Below are 22,036 nucleotides of genomic sequence, written 5' to 3'. Positions count from 1 at the left end.
GGTTGTCAAAGGTTAGTGCTGCATTTAGCTGTGTTTTGGGTATTTGTGATGCATGCTAGTTGCTTTGAAAATGGCTGTGTGATTATTTCTGGCTGGGTACTCTGCTGACATAATCTAATGTTTTGCTTTTGCTGTAAAGCCTTTTTGAAATCGGACAATTCAGGAGAGGTGTATCTATAAAACGGTGTAAAATAGTCATATGTTTGAGAAATTGAAGTTATAGCATTTATGAGGTTTTGCATTTAGCATGACGCGATTCCACTGGCTGTTGATTAGGGTGGGACGCAAGCGTCCCACTGGCCCAGAGAGGTTTTTAAAGCTGTTAGATGCAGTTTATCGTAGTGCACTTTATTACGGGCGACAATTTTATAAAGCCCTTTTACAAAAGTCCCACTGTACCTAATATCTTTACTAAACTTTAGACATACGAGTTACCACACCCGGTCTCAGGGATAGTTAGCTCTGGAAATTCCTTTGGTCTCTACTGAGTTAGGTAAATCAGCTTTTAGTTTTCTTGCACCTTATTTGTGGAACAATCTTCGAAATGTTCTTAAATTTGATGTTTTGGTGCCTCTAGGGCAATTCAGAAGGCTGATTGGGGGACCATATCACTGATGAATGTGTTTGAATTTTGTTCTTTCTGCTTGCATTTTGTATTTATATTGATGTGTGTATTTTCTGTAATTTACATTATTCAGGGCTCATCTGTAAAAGAGACCTTGGTCTCAGTATGACTCCCTGATAAAATAAAGATTAAATAAATGTATTTCCATTGTTGGAGCAGTCAGTCGACTATCTTGTCAATATAATAGATCATCGTTGATATAAATTAATTATTGCGAACTTCATGAACCTACATTCATTTCCTTGCTGGTGTGACCTTACCATGAGAACCACCACTATCATAAACTTAACTAATTTCCTGAAAATGTGAGGTGTAACTGTAAAGAGAACATGGGGGCAGATCTGGGTTCACGAACTATGGCAAATTATTCCAAATATTTTAGCTGGGCTTGATTTAGCTTGCCGGGCACAATGGAGCCAATAGAATAATAGCAAAAAGGGAAAATCCTGCCCTTCTGGCACTCCAAGCAGGCTAAAGCAAACACTCAAAGTATTAGAAAGATTTCAAATAGCATTTGAATCCAGTTCTGGAGAGCACATGGGGGCTGAGCGGTAAATTGTAGTTGGTGTAGTAAAGACCATCATACACAGCTTAACCAAGTTGCAAGGTTCTCAATACTGACCCCAAACATTATTTTGAAGGGAAACCACAACCCAGCATGTCAGAGCTGCTTTGCACTTCAACCAACTAAGACCTCACTTCCCCCTGCTTTCGTTCTGTCTGAGCAAGTCCTATTCTGGGTATGGAAAATATTCCTTATTAAAATGCCTCCTCCTTGACGATTGACATTAGGTCATTTTAAGTTGACCCCTGTCTGTCTCTCTGTCTGTCTTGTATTCTCAGTCTCTCTCGTTCCACATAACAGCTGGTTTTGTGTGATCCTTTAGAGATCACCGTTGGAAACATGTGGGTCTGTCTGTGTGTGGTGGTGTGGGTGGTGCAATGCCAATATGTTAAAGTAGTGCAGTGCACAACTTCCTGTCGAACACATCTAGCCTATACAGTGGTGGGGAAATGATTTTGTATGTTTGCCCACTGACAAAGAAAGGATCAGTCTATAATTTTAATGGTAGGTTTATTTGAACAGTGAGAGACAGAATAACAACAAAAATATCCAGAAAAACGCATGTCAAAAATGTTATAAATTTATTTGCATTTTAATAAGGGAAATAAGTATTTCATCCCCTCTCAATCAGAAATATTTCTGGCTCCCTGGTGTCTTTTATACAGGTAACGAGCTGAGATTAGGAGCACACTCTTAATGGGAGTGCTCCTAACCGCAGCTTGTTACCTGTAAAAAAGACACCTGTCCATAGAAGCAATCAATCAATCTGATTCCAAACTCTCCACCATGGCCAAGACCAAAGAGCTCTCCAAGGATGTCAGGGACAAGATTGTAGACCTACTCAAGGCTGGAATGGGCTACAAGACCATCGCCAAGCAGCTTGGTGAGAAGGTGACAACATTTGGTGCGATTATTCGCAAATGGAAGAAACACAAAAGAACTCTCAATCTCCCTCGGCCTGGGGCTCCATGCAAGATCTCACCTCGTGGGGTGGCAATGATCATGAGAACAGTGAGGAATCAGCCCAGAAGTACACGGGAGGATCTTGTCAATGATCTCAAGGCAGCTGGGACCATAGTCACCAAGAAAACAATTGGTAACACACTACGCCGTGAAGGACTGAAATCCTGCAGCACCCGCAAGATCCCCCTGCTCAAGAATACATATATATGCCCGTCTTAAGTTTGCCAATGAACATCTGAATGATTCAGAGGACAACTGGTGAAAGTGTTGTGGTCAGATGAGACCAAAATGGAGCTCTTTGGCATCAACTCAACTTGCCGTGTTTGGAGGAGGAGGAATGCTGCCTATGACCCCAAGAACACCATCTCCACCGTCAAACATGGAGGTGGAAACATTATGCTTTGGGGGTCTTTTTCTGCTAAGGGGACAGGACAACTTCACCGCATCAAAGGGACGATGGACGGGGCCATGTACCGTCAAATCTTGGATGAGAACATCCTTCCCTCAGCCAGGGCATTGAAAATGGGTCGTGGATGGGTATTCCAGCATGACAATGACCCAAAACACACGGCCAAGGCAACAAAGGAGTGGCTCAAGAAGAAGCACATTAAGGTCCTGGAGTGGCCTAGCCAGTCTCCAGACCTTAATCCCATAGAAAATCTGTGGAGGGAGCTGAAGGTTCGAGTTGCCAAACGTCAGCCTCGAAACCTTAATGACTTGGAGAAGATCTGCAAAGAGGAGTGGGACAAAATCCCTCCTGAGATGTGTGCAAACCTGGTGGCCAACTACAAGAAACGTCTGACCTCTGTGATTGCCAGCAAGGGTTTTGCCACCAAGTACTAAGTCATGTTTTGCAGAGGGGTCAAATACTTATTTCCCTCATTAAAATGCAAATCATTTTATAACATTTTTGACATGCGTTTTTCTTGATTTTTTGTTGTTGTTATTCTGTCTCTCACTGTTCAAAAAACCTACCATTAAAATTATAGACTGATCATTTCTTTGTAAGTGGGCAAACGTACAAAATCAGCAGGGGATCAAATACTTTTTTCCCCCCCTGTATTTAAACATGCAAATATTCAGAATTATGTTCAGCTTATTTTCTTCCCTGCTGGCCCTCAAAACGTAGCATTTTTAAATGTTGCAAATGTACAGTATTGAGGTGGAAATATATTTTTCCCATAACATCTGACTATCAGTCTTCAAATAGTTTTCAACAAATCGATTTGCGCTTCAGTACACTAAATGGGCCAAACATGGACACTGACTTTCCACCCAGTTAGTCTAAACCCTGAACCTAGTTTAAACCCCCAAAAGTGCTCCAGGACCATTGCACTGTGACTTCAGCCAGCCTGTCAAAGATGTGTGTGTGTGTGTGTGTGTGTGTGTTACCCCGTCTGTTACCTCAGCGAGTCGATTGGAGAAGAGCAGAAGACAAATGTCCACTGTGACAAACTGATAACATTTGTTAATCTTTCCTCCAAGATGGATGGCCTACCTTGAGGATGAAGCAGAAATCAGTTGGTGCTTTGTATTTCTGTTTGTAATCAGTGGTGGTGTAGATATTAACTTTGTCAAACTGAATGAAGCACGCCAGGTCCCTGGATGTCTGCCAAGGAAGAAAAACATGAGAAAACCTAAAGTCTACTTATTCAGGTTATATCGTCGCTGTCTGATGAAAACATATTATCTCTAAAATAGAGACTTTTCAGGAAATTGTGAAAATTAACATATTTTCCCATTAACGAACACACAATTATGAAATTCAGAAACTATTTTCTTGATCCTAAAGTCATGAAATGTTCAGAGTACATTGAAGGTTGTTACTGCTTTCAAGAAAAAAATTAAATAATGAAAATTGGTAACAAATGGAGTTCCTAGGTTTTCATCAGACAACGACGATATGGATCATATCATTGGAGATCCAGTTAGTAAGGATTTCATAGAGCAGTGTTTTAGTCTGAAAAGTCCCAACTTGAATGAATGTGTGCACTGTGGACTTCCTGAGCCAATTGTTTTTAAGCGTTTTTCAGACACAACATATACAGTGCATTCGGAAACTATTCAGACCCCTTGACTTATTCCACATTTTGTTATGTTGTTACAGGCTTGTTCTAAAATGGATTACATTGTTTTTTCCCCATCAATCTACACACAATGACAAAGCAAAAACTGTTTATACATTTTTGAAAATGTGTGTGTGTGTATATATATATATATATATATATATATATATATATATATATATATATATATATATATATATATATATATAAAAAACTGATATAACACATTTACATAAGTATTCAGACCCTTTACTCAGTACTTTGTTGAAGCACCTTTTGCAGCGATTACAGCCTCGAGTCTTCTTGGGTATGACGCTACAAGCTTGGCACACCTGTATTTGGGTAGTTTCTCCCATTCTTCTCTGCAGATTCTCTCAAGCTCTGTCAGGTTGGATGGGGAGCGTCGCTGCACAGCTATTTTCAGGTCTCTCCAGAGATGTTCGATGGGGTTCAAGTCCAGGCTCAGGCTGGGCCACTCAAGGACATTCAGATACTTGTCCCGAAGCCAGTCCTGCGTTGTCTTGGCTATGTGCTTAGGGTTGTTATCCTGTTGGAAGGCAAACCTTCGTCCCAAGTCTGAGGTCCTGAGCGCTCCAGAGCAGGTTTTCATCAAGGATCTCTCTTTACTTCAAATCAAATTTTATTGGTCACATGCACATGGTTAGCAGATGTTAGCACGAGTGTAGCGAAATGCTTGTGCTTCTAGTTCCGACAGTACAGCAATATCTAACAAATCCACAACAACTACCTAATACACACAAATCTAAGTTTAGGAATGGAATAAGAATATATACATATAAATATATGGATGAGCAATGACAGAGCGGCATAGGCAAGATGCAATAGATGGTATAAAATACAGTATATACATTTGAGATGAGTAATGCAAGATTTGTAAACATTATTAAAGTGCCATTATTAAAGTGACTAGTGATCCATTTATTAAAGTGGCCAATTATTTTAACAGTTTGATGGCCTTGAGACTGAAGCTGTTTTTCAGTCTCTCCGTCCAAGCTTTGATGCACCTGTACTGATCTCGCCTTCTGGATGGTAGCGGGGTGAACAGGCAGTGGCTCGGATGGTTGTTGTCCTTGATGATCTTTCTGGGGGTGGCAGGTAGCCTAGTGGTTAGAGTGTTGGACCAGTAACCGAAAGGTTGCTAGATCAAATCCCCGAGCTGACAAGGTAAAAATATGTCATTCTGTTCCTGAACAAGGCAGTTAACCCACAGTTCCTAGGCTGTCATTGTAAATAAGAATTTGTTCTTAACTGACTTGCCTAGTTAAATAAAGGAAAAAAATATATATTTTTGGCCTTCCTGTGACATCGGGTGCTGTAGGAATCCTGGAGGGCAGGTAGTTTACCCCCAGTGATGCGTTGTGCAGACCGCACCACCCTCTGGAGACCCATGCGGTCGTGGGCTGTGGAGTTGCCGTACCAGGCGGTGATACAGCCCGACAGGATGCTCTCAATTGTGCATCTGTAAAAGTTTGTGAGGGTTTTAGGTGACCTATTTCTTCAGCCTCCTGAGGTTGAAGAGGCGGTGTTGCGCCTTCTTCACCACACTGTCTGTGTGGGTGGACCATTTCAGTTTGTCCTTGATGTGTACGCCGAGGAACTTGAGGCTCTGCACCTTCTCCACTGCTGTCCCATCGACGTGGATAGGGGGGTGCTCCCTCTGGTGTTTTCTGAAATCCATGATCATCTCCTTTGTTTTGTTGATGTTGAGTGAGAGGTTGTTTTCCTGACACCACATTCTGAGTGCCCTCACCTCCTCCCTATAGGCTGTCTCGTCATTGTTGGTAATCAAGCCCACTACTATTGTGTTGTCTGCAAACTTGATGATTGAGTTGGGGCCTGCATGGCCATGCAGTCATGGGTGAAGAGGGAGTACAGGAGGGGGCTGAGCACGCACTCTTGTGGGGCCCCAGTGTTGAGGATCAGCGAAGTGGAGATGTTGTTTCTTACCTTCACCACCTGGGGGCAGCCTGTCAGGAAGTCCAGGACCCAATTGCACAGGGCGGGGTTGAGACCCAGGGCTTCAAGCTTAATGATGAGCTTGGAGGGTGATATGGTGTTGAATGCTGAGCTGTAGTCAATGAACAGCATTCTTACATAGGTTTTCCTCTTGTCCAGATGGGATAGGGCAGTGTGCAGTGTGATGGCGATTGCATCGTCTGTGGATCTATTGGGGCGGTAAGCAAATTGAAGTGGGTCTAGGAGGACAGGTAAGGTGGAGGTGATATGATCCTTGACCGGTCTCTCGAAGCACTTCATGATGACAGAAGTGAGTGCTACGGGGCGATAGTCATTTAGTTCAGTTACCTTTGCCTTCTTGGGTACAGGAACAATGGTGGCCATCTTGAAGCATGTGGGGACAGCAGACTGGGATAGGGAGAGATTGAATATGTCCGTAAACACACCAGCCAGCTGGTCTGCACATGCTAGAGGACGCAGCTAGGGATGCTGTCTGGGCTGGCAACCTTGCGAGGGTTAGCACGTTTAAATGTCTTACTCATGTAGGCCACGAAGAAGGAGTGAACACAGTCCTTGGTAGCGGGCCGCGTCGGTGGCACTGTATTATCCTCAAAGCGGGCAAAGAAGGTGTTTAGTTTGTCTGGAAGCAAGACGTCAGTGTACGTGACGTGGCTGGTTTTCCTTTTGTAGTCCGTGGTTGTCTGTAGACCCTGCCATATACATCTCGTGTCTGAGCCGTTGAATTGCGACTCCACTTTGTCTCCACACTGAAATTTGGCTTGTTTGATTGCCTTGTGGAGGGAATAACTACACTGTTTGTACCATAAATGCCTGATTGGTTGGGTGCTGCAGAGTTACTTTGCTCCATTCACCTTTGCCTCGATCCTGACTAGTCTCTCTGTCCCTGCCACTGAAAAACATCCCCACATCATGATGCTGCCACCACAATGCTTCACCATAGGGATGGTGCCAGGTTTCCTCTCGACGTGACGCTTTGCATTCAAGCCAAACGGTTCAATCTTGGTTTCATCAGACCAGAGAACCTTGTTTCTCATGGTCTAAAAGTCCTTTAGGTGCCTTTTGGCAAACTCCAAGCGGGCTGTTATGTGCCTTTTATTGAGGAGTGGCTTCCGTCTGGCCACTCTACAATAAATACCTGATTGGTGGAGTGCTGCAGAGATGGTTGTCCTTCTGGAAGGTTCTCCCATCTCCACATAGGAACTCTGGAGCTCTGTCAGAGTGACCATCGGGTTCTTGGTCACATCTTGCTCACATCTTGCTCACATCCCCAGGATGCACCTTAATTTTGCTCAATTTTGAGTCTCATAGCAAAGGGTCTGAATACTTATGTAAATAAGGTATTCCTGTTTTTTATTTTTAATATATTTGTAGAAAGTTTTTGCCATTGTGGGGTAGTGTGTGTAGATTGATGAGGATTTTTTTAAAATGTAATCAATTTTAGAATAAGTCTGTAATGTAGCAAAATGTGGAAAGAGTCAAGGGGTCTGAATACTATACGTTTTTATATTAGTTCATAAACTGCCTATACAATATACTGTATGTGCAAGACTATTTATTGACAAGCTGTTTACTCAACTTGCTGTGACGAAGGACATGCAGCCAAAACGCATCTGGGTTTATAATCTTTGTTTCCATTGAACATGCCATACAAATAAAGGCATTTTATAAATTATATTTAGAGTGCCTTGGTACTCCTTTCACTTCCTGTACCTTTGTCTTTCCTTTAGGCACATAATATATCCCAGATGCCCTGAGCAGGAAGTAGCGACGTTTCCACGATTTCTTGCCGTCCTCTCTCAGATACAGCAGCCCCTCCAGGTCTGGGACGATGAGAGAAGGCCCATCAAAATTTTCCTGGATTCAGAAATAAAAAATAAGGTGTGAAGAAGTGTTTGAGGGTTTGGATAAGCCTGATTTTCTCAAGAGGAACAACAAAATATTGGTACAGTAAATGTGTGTACTGTATAGGCTACAGAGAAGACTACAGGTGTGTTTGTGATAACTCACCTTTATCAGAAGTTCCTTATGCCTTTCTTTTATCTCATTAATATGTTTTTGGTCTTTCTTCCATAGGTAGAATATCTTGAAGTTGACGTGAAAAGAAAGTGAAAAGACAATGTCAGCACAAGGATATAAATAATGGAACTAAAACAAAAAGCTTGGTTTCCAGTTTGTCTCTACTTAAACCATTATTTTGTTTGGTAAAAGTTGGGAGAAGTAGAGACAGATCATTGGCTTAAATTAGAAAGCACAGTTAACTTCACTATTTTGTGTGAACTCTGGGTCATGTTCATATGGGCACACAACGGAAAACGTTTTAAAGAGCTTTGCAACAGAAAAAATATATATTTTTGGGGGGTGGAAAAGTCCAGGTAATTTCTCCCTGATTCAGTCTATTTTCTTCTGTTTGGTGCTTAATGTTTGGTGCCCTGTTGTCTACTGTACTCACCTGGGGGTCCTTGAAGAAGAGATATTTGTTGGGTCTCAGAAGGAAAATGATTTTGTTTTTACTGTCACGTGTCCATGCAGAAAGAGGCTCCACTAGATATTCATGGTCTTCAAACCCCCTTTCTGCATTGAGAACAAAAGAGGAGCCTAATTTCTTTATGAAAATGATATACATAAATCATACAATGTCATATATCTCACTGGTCATCCCCAAAGCCAACACCTCCTTTGGCCGCCTTTCCTTCCAGTTCTCTGCTGCCAGTGACTGGAACGAATTGCAAAAATCGCTGAAGCTGGAAACTTATATCTCCCTCACTAAATTTAAGCATCAGCTGTCAGAGCAGCTAACCGATCGCTGCATCTGTACATAGTCCATCTGTAAATAGCCCACTCAATCTACCTACCTCATCCTCATATTGTTTTTATTTACTTTTCTGCTCTTTTTCACACCAGTATCTCTACTTGCACATCATCATATGCTCATTTGTCACTCCAGTGTTAATCTGCTAAATTGTAATTACTTCACTACTATGGCCTATTTATTGCCTACCTCTTCACGCCATTTGCACACACTGTATATAGACTTTCTTTTTTTCTATTGTGTTATTGACTGTACGCTTGTTTATTCCATGTGTAACTCTGTGTTGTTGTTTGTGTCGCACTGCTTTGCTTTATCTTGGCCAGGTCACAGTTGTAAATGAGAACTTGTTCTCAACTAGCTTACCTGGTTAAATAAAGGTGAAATTAAAATAAAAAATATCTTAAATCATACCTAAAGTACACTAAATTACCAACATAATGTGGACACCTGCTCGTTCTTCCACAACCGATATCGACAAACCATTTCTGTATGGGCCTCACTTTTTTCACAGGGGCATTGCCATGCTGAAACAGGAAAGGGTTTTCCACAAACTGTTGCCACGAAGTTGGAAGCACAAATCAAATCAACCTTTTTACATCAGCAGATCAGTCAAAAAATGCTTATACAGAAACCTAGCTTAAAACCCCAAACAGCAAGGAATGCAGATGTAGAAGCACAGTGGTTAGGAAAAACTCCCTAGAAAGGCAGGAACCTAGGAAGAAACCTAGAGAGGAACCAGTCTCTGAGGGGTGGCCAGTCCTCTTCGCCTAGAATGTCATTGCATGCTGTAGCGTTAAGATTTCCCTTCACTGGAACTAAGGGGCCTAGCCCGAACCATAAAAACACCCACAGACCATTATTCCTCCTCCACCAAACTTTACAGTTGGCACTATGCATTTCGACAGGTAGCGTTCTCCTGGCATCCGCCAAACCCAGATTCATTTGTCGGACTGCCAGATGGTGAAGCGTGATTCATCATTCCAGAGAACGTGTTTACACTGCTCCAAAGTCCAGTGGTGGCGAGCTTTATACCACTCCAGCCGACGCTTGGCATTGCGCATGGTGATCTTGGCTTGTGTGTGGCTGCCCGGCCATGGAAACCCATTTCACGAAGCTGCTGACGAATAGTTCTTGTGCTGACGTTGCTTCCAGAGGCAGTTTGGAACTCGCTAGTGAGTGTTGTAACCGAGGACAGATGATTTTTACGCGCTACGCGCTTCAGCACTCGGCAGTCCTATTTTGTGAGACGTTGTTGCTCCTAGATATTTCCACTTCACAATAACATCAGCTCTAGCAGGACAGATATTTGACAAACTGACTTGTTGGTAAGGCGGCATCCTGTGACGGTGCCACGTTGAAAGTCACTGAGCTCTTCAGTCAGGCCATTCTACTGCCAATGATTTCCTATGGAGATTGCATGGCTATGTACTCGATTTATACAACTGTCAGCAACGGGTGTGGCTGAAATAGCCGAATCCACTCATTTAAAGGGGTGTCCACATACTCTTGTATATATAGTGTACCTTGACTGCACTTGATTGAGCTTGCTTGGTGCAATGGAACCAATGGAAGAGCCCAAAAAGTGCAAACCTGACCCAACTGGCTCAATCAAATGCTCAAAGTGTTTGACAGAAAACAAATACCACCTGAACCAAGGTCTGGTGTGTATGATTCTCACCAGTCTGCAGCTCGGGGTTGATCTCACACAGGCTCCAGTCCATGCTGTAGTCACAGTGGGTCTTCTCAAACAGATTATCCAGCACGTCCCTGACCGTCTGTCTCTCGTCCACCATCAGTGTCTTGGAGCTGCCATCACTCATCATCACCTTCACTACCAACTACCAGGAGGTACATACAAATAGCCATTGAAATATAAGTACTTATTGAGTACACTCAATATGACTGCTGGCCCACCCATCACAGAATGTTGACTTACATGGGGATTGCCATTCTAGTAATTAACAATGATTACTAGAAACATTTGCATATAGCATTTTTATCCAACTCAAAGTGCTTTGCATGATATAGGGGTAGCTCTAATCCTCACAATGTGAAGCTGTTATAGCGGGTTTAGTGAAATGAACCCAATGTACCTTCTTAACTTTGGCTTCTTTTAGCTTCTCCAGAGCCAGCTTGATTTTGTCAGTTTTGGCTTGTGCTTCGGCCTCTCCCTGGAAAAATTTGGTATACTGTTTGATTAAAAGAGCAGGAATGTGAAAAAGTGCTACACCTACATGAAAAAATACTACATTTTACTATAGAAAACTACAGTACTTACAGTAGAATTCTATAGTAAACTGCATTCAAAATGGTTAAATTTCCGTTTCATTACAAGGGTTCTATTTCTTGCTGTAAATGTTTTTTTTTTGTGGTATCCCTTGATCATGTGTAGTACTTACTATAGAATGCTGTAGTATACTGTAAAATACTATAGTAAATACTACAGTATTAACCAAAATAACACTGTAGTAAATACTACAGTAATGTCAGCAAAAACACTAGTCTGCAAAAACATTTTTTTTTACTATAGTAAATACTACTGTATCTTATTTGCATATACTTCGCTCATTCGTAATTTGTGGCACCCATAACTGAGAAACCTACATGCAGAGTATAGAACATATATTCTGTTCCGTACAGTTTCTAGAAAAAAGCAAAGGCTCTGAACTATCCGTTCATATAACTATCCGTTCAGACCTCAGTCATACCTAGCTACAGGTTATGGAAAATGTGCTCTTTTAGCATTTCTCCAGTAGGTTTCCTGAAGGAGAAAGCCTCCACTTCTATGTCAAAGATAATAAAACAAATACACCATAGTAAATACTACACTGATGTCCGCAATAACACTACAGTAAATACTTCAGTGTACTACAGTCCCTAAAAACACTACAGTAAATATACAGTATAATACAATCTGCAAAAACCCTACATTCATTACTTTAGTATATACTACTATTTTACATTATTTTAATACACCTTAGTATAAAAATACTGTAAAACTGTAGTATATACTAAAGTAATGAATGTACGGTTTTTGCAGATAGTATAATACAGTCTATTTACTGTTGTGTTTTGTGCAAAAAATCTACAGTGAATACTATAGTCATTATACCATAGTATATTTTTTATGTGGCAGTTTACTGTATTTTGGCAGTAATTAGCTACAAAAACAGAAAGGTAAGATGCCTTGATATGCAAATCAATAGAACTGCAGAACTCAAGGGCCTGACATTGTGCACCCCTGCATTTGAAACAGAAATAGTTCTGTAATCTTGGTTGAGACCTGAAGACTTGCATTAGCTCCCCTGACTAACGCCTAGGGTTACACAGTCACAGTTACCGGTGGAAGTGGTTTGGTGGGTTCAGGAGATGGAGAGGATGAGGAGGACGCCAGCGTTGACATTTGGGACAAGGAGATAGGTGCTCGGACATTTTGTTGTTGGGTGGAATAGCCAGACTTGTGTTGCTGTGTGTGGACATGTCCCGTCTTGGTTGCGCTCAGTCTCTCCTCTGTCTCTGCCAAATCTGACCCCAGATCAGCCATCAGAGCGTCCAGGTCATGATCCTCTAGCTCATTTAGAGATTCTGCCAGAGAGGAAGATGGGAAATGAGGGGTTTATCTTATCAACCCGTGATAAGACGTGATAACACAACCACTTCCCTTCTTATGAATACTTTTACCTTTCTAACGCATGTACTAGTGAACTGTGCTTAATATGGTTGCTATTGGCAAGCAGGACTTAAAATATTTGTCATATGCATCAACTCTAATTGTAAACCAGGTAGTTTGGGTACTCGATGCTAATTGGCTGAATAGTATTTCAGCCATCTGTATATGTAAGGGATAAATGCAGATGTTCTGTACATTACACTCTTAGAAAAAAGGGTTCCAAAAGGGTTCTTCGGCAGTCCCGATAGGAGAACCCTTTTGGGTTCCAGTTAGAACCCTCTGTGGAAAGGGTTCTACATGGAACCAAAAAAGGTTCTTCAAAGTGTGCTCCTAAGAGTGTACCTTGGAAATAATGGACGACGAAGCATGATGAGGCGGAGCTGAGTCCCTTTGCGTAGTTCGTTTTTCCAAGGTAATGTACAGAACGAAGGCGTTTATCCGCTAATACCACATTTGCCAAAGAAAACAATACTAAAGCAAACAATTACTGGTAGAAATAAAACATTTTCATTGATATTAAATATTAAACAACAGCAAAGGAGCTGCATTTGCATTTGTTTAAGCTGATTTCTATTGACATTCATTTGGATACATCCATAAGGAGCTGATGATGCAAGTTTTTTGCCTGGCATAGCTAGAAAAGTGGTTTGAGCCCTGAATGCTGATTGGCTGATATCAGACCGTATACCACGGGTATGACAAAACATACATTTTTACTGCTCTAATTACGTTTGGAAACAATTTACAATAGCAATAAGGCACCTCGGAATTTGTGGTATATGGCCAATATACCACGGCTAATGGCTGAATGCTGATTGGCTTGCGTCGTGCCTAAGAACAGCCCTTAGCCGTGATATATTAGCCATGGACCACACCCCCTCAGGCCTTATTGCTTAAAGTTGAAGTCGGAAGTTTACATACACCTTAGCCAAATACATTTAAACTCAGTTTTTCACAATTCCTGACATTTAATCCTTGTAAAAATTCTCTGTCTTAGGTCAGTTAGGATCACCACTTTATTTTAAGAATTTGAAATGTCAGAATAATAGTAGAGAGAAGGATTTATTTCAGCTTTTATGTCTTTCATTACATTCCTAGTGGGACAGAAGTTTACATACACTCAATTAGTATTTGGTAGCATTGCCTTTAAATTGTTTAACTTGGGTCTAACGTTTCGGGTAGCCTTCCACAAGCTTCCCACAATAAGTTGGGTGAATTTTGGCTCATTCCTCCTGACAGAGCTGGTGTAACTGAGTCAGGTTTGTAGGCCTCCTTGCTCGCACACGCTTTTTCAGTTCTGCCCACAAATTGTCTATAGGATTAAGGTCAGGGCTTGTGATGGCCACTCCAATACCTTGACTTTGTTGTCCTTAAGCCATTTTGCCATAACTTTGGAAGTATGCTTGGGGTCATTGTCCATTTGGAAGACTCATTTGCGATCAAGCTTTAACTTCCTGACTGATGTCTTGAGATGTGTCTTCAATATATCCACATCATTTTCTTTCCTCTTGATGCCATCTACTTTGTGAAGTGCACCAGTCCCTCCTGCAGCAAAGCACCCCCACAACATGAGGCTGCCACCCCCATGCTTCACGGTTAGGATGGTGTTCTTCAGCTTGCAAGCCTCCCCCTTTTTCCTCCAAACATAACGATGGTCATTATGGCCAAACAGGTCTATTTTTGTTTCATCAGACCAGAGGACATTTCTCTAAAAAGTACGATCTTTGTCCCCATGTGCAGTTGCAAATCGTAGTCTGGCTTTTTTATGGCGGTTCTGGAGCAGTGGCTTCTTCCTTGCTGAGCGGCCTTTAAGGTTAGGTCGATATAGGACTCGTTTTAAGGTGGATATAGATACTTTTGTACCGGTTTCCTCCAGCATCTTCACAAGGTCCTTTATTGTTGTTCTGGGATTGATTTGCACTTTTCGCACCAAAGTATGCTCATCTCTAGGAGACAGAACACGTCTCCTTCCTGAGCAGTATGACGGCTGCGTGGTCCCATGGTGTTTTTACTTGCATACTATTGTTTGTACAGATTAACATGGTACCTTTAGGTGTTTGGAAATTGCTCCCAAGGATGAACCAGACTTGTGGAGGTCGAAAAAAAATTCTGAGGTCTTGGCTGATTTCTTTAGATTTTCCCATGATGTCAAGCAAAGGGGCACTGAGTTTTGAAGGTAGGCCTTGAAATACATCCACAGGTACACCCCCAATTGTCTCAAATTATGTCACTTAGCCTATCAGAAGCTTCTAAAGCCATGACATAATTTTCTGGAAATTTCCAAGCTGTTTAAAGGCACAGTCAACTTAGTGTATGTAAACTTCTGACCCACTGGAATTGTGATACAGTGAATTATAAGTGAAATAATCTGTCTGTAAACAATTGTTGGAAAAATTACTTGTGTCATGCACAAAGTAGATGTCTTAACCGACTTGCCAAAACTATAGTTTGTTAACAAGAAATTTGTGGAGTGGTTGAAAAACAAGTTTTAATGACTCCAACCTGTGTATGTAAACTTTAGACTTGTATTGTACTGTATACCACAGGTACGATGCAAAAATACTTTGTTTACTGTACTATTTTTGTTGGTAACCAGTTTATAATAGCATTAAGGGACCTCTGGGTTTGTGGTATATGGCCAACATTCCGCACCCCCTTGGGTCTTATTGCGTCAAGATAAAATTTCCACTGTTTGCTAATGTAGTGTTGTGTTATGTTTCTCACCATTCAAATCTGTGAACCCAATGGAAAAGTTGTTTTCTCTCTGCGAGCTGGATAACATTTCTGAGGGCTCCATTTCATACCCAAGACTCTGTCAAAAAAATGGTTTCAGATGAAGTGTTGGCATACAGAGATTTTAGTACAGAACCAGATAGAAACTGTATGTTTTACATAACACTAATACAGATAGAGAGCACTACAACAATATCTGCAACATTTTTACATTCATTCTAAGAAAACCCTCTTTAAGGACCATCTCAGAAGCCACATTTCTAAGCTGTGCAGAAGACAGTCAAAATTCAAACCTTATACTTCGAATGCAAAACAAATAAAAACCTGCACTATGGTGATGATGTGATATCATATGAAAGTGATTATTTCATCTGATATGTCATGTTTTCATAAACGTCCCCAGCAGGCAATTCCAGGCGAATCATACACAGTGGATTTAGAAAGTATTCAGACCACTTCACTTTTTCCACATTTTGTGACGTTACAGCCTTATTCTAAAATTGATTACATAACATTTTTCCTCATCACTCTACACACAATACCCCATAATGACAAAGCAAAAACAGTTTGTAATTTCTTTGCAAATGTATTAAAAACTGAAATATCACATTAACATAAGTATTCAGATCCTTTACTCAGTACTTGTTGAAGCACCTTTGGCAGCGAGTCAGCCTCGAGTCTTGGGCATGATGCTACAAGCTTGGCACACCTGTATTTGGGGAGTTTCTCCCATTCTTCTCTGCAGATCCTCTCAAGCTCTGTCAGGTTGGATGGGGACCGTCGCTGCACAGCTATTTTCAGGTCTCTCCAGAGATGTTCGATTGGGTTCAAGTCCGGGATCTGGCTGGGTCACTCAAGGACATTCAGAGACTTGTCCTGAAGCTAATCCTGCATTGTCTTGGCCGTGTGCTTAGGGTTGTTGTCCTGTTGGAAGGAGATCCTTCGCCCCAGTCTGAGGCCCTGAGAACTCTGGAGCAGGTTTTCATCAAGGATCTCTCTGTACTTTGCTCCATTTATCTTAGCCTCGATCCTGACTAGTCTCCCAGTCCGTGCCGCTGAAAAACATCCCCACAGCATGATGCTGACACCACCATGCTTCACCGTAGGGATGGTGCCAGGTTTCCTCGAGACGTGACTCTTGGCATTCAGGCCAAAGTGTTCAATCTAGGTTTCATCAGACCAGAGAATCTTGTTTCTCATGGTCGAAAAGTCCTTTAAGTGCCTTTTGGCAAACTCCAAGCGGGCTGTCATGTGCCTTTTACTGAGGAGTGGCTTCTGTCTGGCCACTCTATCATAAAGGCCTGATTAGTGGAGTGCTGCAGAGATGGTTGCTCATCACAACAGAGGAACTCTGGAGCTCTGTCAGAGTGACCATCGGTTTCTTGGTCACCTCCCTGACCAAGGCCCTTCTCCCCCAATTGCTCAGTTTGGCCGGGTGGCCAGCTCTAAGAAGTGTCTTGGTGGTTCCAAACTTCTTCCATTTAAGAGTGATCGAGGCCACTGTGGTCTTTGGGATCTTCAATGCTGCAGAAATATTGTGGTACCATTCCCCAGATCTGTGACTTGACACAATCCTGTCTCTGAGCTCTATGGACAATTCCTTTGACCACATGGCTTGGTTTTTGCTCTGACATGCACTGTCAACTGTGGGACCTTATATAGACAGTTGTGTGCCTTTCCAAATCATGTCCAGTCAATTGAATTTACCAGAGGTGGAATCCAATGAAATTGTAGAAACATCTCAAGAATAATCAATGGAAACAGGATGCACTTGAGCTCAATTTTGAGTCTCATAACAAAGGGTTTGAATACTTATTTCTGTTTCTGTTCTTTATTTTTAATACATTTGAAAAAATGTTTAAAAACCTGTTCTCACTTTCTCATTATGGGGTCTTGTGTGTAGATTGATGAGGAAAATGTTTTATTTAATCAATTTTAGAATAGGTCTGTAACGTAACAAATGTGGTAAAAGTCTTTCCTAATGCACTCTATGGTTAACAGTCTATAGAACTGGGTGACCTGCTGACCTGCATATGATCTCCCCTGGCACATAACCTAACTCTGATGAATATAGAGAGAAACATATGTTTTCATGTTCGAAGCCATGCTCAATGAAACGTTTAGCCCTTCGTGTCATGGGGTAGGAAACCCTGGATGTATTCTGAGGTCTGTTGGTCTCCATGGTCCCAGAAAGTAATCCAAATTATATATCAATCCAATCATGGTCAAATTTGAAAACATTTGATCCTCTTATGTTCAGGATGCATGATTATTCTAATCAAATGGTTATCTTCCTACATTTTAGTCATTTTAGCAGACGCTCTTATCCAGAGTGACTTACAGTAGTGAATACATCCATTTCATTTCATTTCCCTTTTTTTTGTTGTACTGGCCCCCCGTGGGAATCGAACCCACAACCCTGGCTTTGCACACACCATGCTCTACCAACTGAGCCACAGTTCCTAATTTGCATAAGACTGTAGACAGTGACACAATATTTGTGGCTCTCCAAAAGGATGACTGCCAATAAGTTTGAATTGGCATAAATACCCATTCCGTAGAGTTCGATTTAAATGTAATGTTATTTGGTCTAATTACTACTCCTGTTCTTAGAGCTACATTCATTAAAGGGGATGTTCTGTATTTTATGGTTCCTCACCCTGAAAGAAGTCTATGGGCCAGGAGAAACTGTAATCCATAGTTTGGTTTTCTTTCCATCCACTACAAACTACAGCTAACATTATCTACCGCTAGCAGCTAAAAATCTATTTAAGTGATATGGCAGCACCAAACCAGATATTGAGTTGTTTGATTTGCTCGGTTGCCCCTATCACTTCCATTTATTGTTAGCTAGCGGTGGCTAAAGTTAGCTTTAGTTTGTAGTGGCTGTTTAATGAAAACCTAGCCATCGATTACAGTTTGTCTGGGTGAGGAACCATCTAATATTAAGTTGTAAAATACTGAACTTCCCCTTTAAGAGGAGTTTACTGCTGAGTACAATGTACAATGCACATAGGTATTAGCCAGGATTCTATTAATGTCATCTAATGTTTCATCTGGCAAGCCACATACTGTACATACTTGTGTCATGGAGGGCCAAAGTGCTTGAGGACACCTTGGTGCCATGACCTTAAGTGGCTTGTGTCCATTACTCAACCCAGATAATGTTTCTCATCATTCATTTTACTTTATTTTATTTATTTGACAGGGATAATGCACAATAATCAACACCTTCTGTAAATGTTCCAGATTTAGCCCAAAGGTTCATTTCCATCTGTAGGCTCTGGGTTACACCTCTACACTGCTGAGTCTCAACAAAAACTACTTTTACACGGCTGCTGACGTATGTCTGGTTTATCCATTTCTGGTAAAACACTTCTGATGAATCAGGGGAAGTGTAGTTTATAAGAGTGGTCCCAGTGAGAACTCACCTGTGTTAGGAGGTCCATCTCTCCCAGCAGGTCAGTGAACATGGAGTCTATATCATCCATCTGTTACAGACAACAAGCAGACATATTTTAGACAAACGTCTGCACACTAGAAGGCCATCAATGAGCCCTATATACCTAAACATGATATCATTGATGTTGACATAAACACTAAGGACCATTATTGTGGCAGACAGAGAATAGGTCTACACAACCAATGCCACTTAAACTTGTAAAATCATGATTAAAGGGATAGTTCAGCCTAATTACAAATGTCCATATTTGTTTTCTAACTGGGAAAGCAGTCTATGGACAAAGAGAGGCAGTAATCCATCCTTTGCTTTTGTTATACTAGCCAATGCCAACAACCGCTAATTTGACCTATTTCTAACCAAAAACCAATGTGCCCCAGTGAGCATGTTTTGAATATCATGCCCATATTACCACGGGGAGTCTGCAATGTGACAATGTGTTATGTGACATCTAAAATTGCTTCCATGTTGCTTGGACTGTGAGAGACAAACACGTTTTCATTAGAGGCCACCAAAGTAGAGCTGCATTGACACAGAGGGCTACGCTGAACAATAAATGATCCCATAAGCAGTCTGCTGCTCTTTGAGCGAGGCCTGTTCAGGTTAGCTAATGATTTAGTCAACGTTAAGGGAAACAAACACCAGTACATGTGTAGCAGGCAGCTCTGGCCAAATGGATCATCTCTCCAAGTATGCAGTTTAGATACGAGCACCGTCTCACCAAATTTGAGTGGCCTTCAACGACCATTACTCGTTTTTTTTGTTGGTATCTTTATTTTTTGCACTGGCTCTATGCACCCTCTATAGACTCTACCCACACACTCACGCATACAGTACTACACTGACACTCCAACACACACACACACACACACACACACACACACACACACACACACACACACACACACACACACACACAGTGTAATATGGTCAAAGCCACTCACTGTACATAAATGGCAACAACAGTTTGTATTTATTCATATTACCTCAGTACTGTATGTACTGTAAATGTGCACTACACTACATACGCTCACACAAACATGCATATTGATGCCACACACACGCATGCACGCACACACGCACACACACACACACACACATATTCATATAGGTACTCCTTGTATATAGCCTCATTATTATTATTTTATTGTGTTACTATTTCGATTTTTTATTTAGCAAATATTTTTCTTACTTTTTAACTTTGCATTGTTGGGAATGGGTTCTTAAGTAAGCATTTCACAGTCAATTCTCCACCTGTTGTATTCGGCGCATGTGGCCAATAAAATTATATTTGATTTTTAAAATAGCGTAAGAATGCCACGTGGTCTGTGGGCATGCTACTTCTGCACTGACACATAAAGTGACTCACTAAAGTTTAGACAGAGAGAATGGCCAATGCCTAATCATCAACAATGATTTAGTGTGCATAGAAAGAGGTACAGTGGTTCTCGATAGGCTGGCTACATATGTTGAATGTTCTTGTGGTCAAATGGTCCCTCTGTTTTATAATTGTTTTATAACTGTTTTATAATTGAGTACATAAGCAATTACTGGTTGCTACTGTAGAAAGATGTGTTCACTTTAAAGGGGCAATCTTATTCATTTAAATGTCCAGAGTGGATGTACCAATCCCAGATTTCCCCTTTAACCAAAGATGGCTGTTGAAGTATTTCCTAACTGGCCAATTTGTATTTGTGAGTATTGTACAAAACTGTATAACTTTTTAATCATATTGCATCATAACATGAAAGTAATACAATGCCCAATATGAGAAAGTTGAATGTAACAATCACATAATTGTCTTTGGTAGTACTATGAAGAAGCATTAAAGCTCAAACCTTCAAAATCTAGACAGTAAGATAACATAACATACAATGACACTACAAGTAGAGCTTAGCATCTATTCACAGACATATTAAAGAAGCAAAGTCATGTAATAAAAGTCAAAAGACACAAATGTCAAAGATAAACAGCATCCTGTCAAAAATCACCAGAGAGCTTACCTTTCTAGTCTAATGAATCTCCTGGATTACTCTTCGGTAATAGATTAGATATAAGATATTGTATCGTTAAGTACATGTGCACCTTGCACATGTGGGGTTGAATTGGAAATGGTATGAATACTGAGACTGAACGATAGGGGCTCTATTTCCTGTTCTATGTCGAAAGTTGACCTTCTTACTGTCACATGACTCAGGAAGAGGCTTGTTTTGTGTGTAACAATGAGGTGGCTTCCTCTTCTTGTCTCCTTAATCTGCACTGGTCTGAAGACGCAGGATAGGTGCCAACAAAATGGTTGACGCTTACTGTGAATTTGCTTGCGCCTGTCCAGATTTGATGGAGGATTTAATATTCAGTCTGAAAATCAAAGGTGTTGTTTAATTTTACTATAGGTTGTCTTAAAGTGGCAATCAGCAGTTCAAACAATAACAAAGCGACACCCCACCACTGTTTCGTTAAAAAGATGAGGGATGGGCTGGAGAAAACCACTCTCAAATTCATGGACATAGAGCTATGAATGCAAGGACTGACCATCCATGATATCAAAATTATAGTTTTACCCAAGTTTTGAGGCTATACAAGTTTTGTTTATATTTAATTTGTTTACAAACATGGTTTAAAACAATGTTGTATTTGGGGTTCTGATGGGGTAGGAAGGTTGAATTAAGCTCATGAGGCATTTTTTTGTTACATTCTTCAAGAATCAATGGGTACTTAACATTAATTGAAGTAAAACATTTGATCTAGTGAGGTACTCAGAAGTTATTCATACCGCTTGACTTATTCCACATTTTGTTATGTTACAGCCTGAATTCAAAATTGATTAAATTGATTTGTTTTCTCAACCATCTATATACTCCATAATAACAAAGTGAAAACATGTTTTTTTTTAATATTAGCAAATTTATTGAAATTGAAATGAAATACATAAATATAATTTACATACAGTGCATTCAGAAAGTATTCACACCCCGTGCTTGACTTGTTCCACATTTTGTTGTGTTACAGCCTGAATTAAAAAAAATATTCAATTTAGATTTTTTGGTCACCAGCTAACACACAATACCCCATAATGTCAAAGCAGAATTATGGTTTTATATCTTGTTGCAAATTAATTAAATATATAATGCTGAAATGTCTTGAGTC

The 22,036-nt window shown here is 40.8% G+C and overlaps 1 protein-coding gene and 1 non-coding gene across 2 annotated transcripts in view; one reads left to right on the top strand and one right to left on the bottom strand.

The window, feature by feature from the left end:
- Positions 1-21,061, bottom strand: part of LOC106568696 (amyloid beta A4 precursor protein-binding family B member 1-interacting protein) — a 35,962-nt gene extending 14,901 nt beyond the window's left edge. Inside the window, exons 1-10 of the mRNA XM_014139262.3 lie at positions 20,893-21,061; positions 18,861-18,920; positions 15,421-15,508; positions 12,367-12,611; positions 11,120-11,197; positions 10,705-10,864; positions 8,667-8,788; positions 8,225-8,299; positions 7,928-8,071; positions 3,652-3,762 (exon numbers count right to left, since the gene is read on the bottom strand). Of these exons, the coding sequence (XP_013994737.3) occupies positions 3,652-3,762; positions 7,928-8,071; positions 8,225-8,299; positions 8,667-8,788; positions 10,705-10,864; positions 11,120-11,197; positions 12,367-12,611; positions 15,421-15,508; positions 18,861-18,920 (1,083 nt within the window). The 5' untranslated portion in view covers positions 20,893-21,061. The remainder of the gene's footprint in view (positions 1-3,651; positions 3,763-7,927; positions 8,072-8,224; positions 8,300-8,666; positions 8,789-10,704; positions 10,865-11,119; positions 11,198-12,366; positions 12,612-15,420; positions 15,509-18,860; positions 18,921-20,892) is intronic.
- Positions 11,753-11,805, top strand: LOC123726928 (U7 small nuclear RNA). Its single transcript, XR_006759038.1, has one exon. It is a non-coding gene; the product is annotated as a U7 small nuclear RNA (small nuclear RNA).
- Positions 21,062-22,036: the final 975 nt, after the last annotated feature.

Source organism: Salmo salar, chromosome 14 (genome assembly GCF_965601325.2).
Source record: "Salmo salar chromosome 14, fSalSal1, whole genome shotgun sequence".
Taxonomy (NCBI): domain Eukaryota; kingdom Metazoa; phylum Chordata; class Actinopteri; order Salmoniformes; family Salmonidae; genus Salmo; species Salmo salar.
Note: the sequence above shows the minus strand (reverse complement) of the source record. Positions and strands in the feature narration are given on the sequence as shown.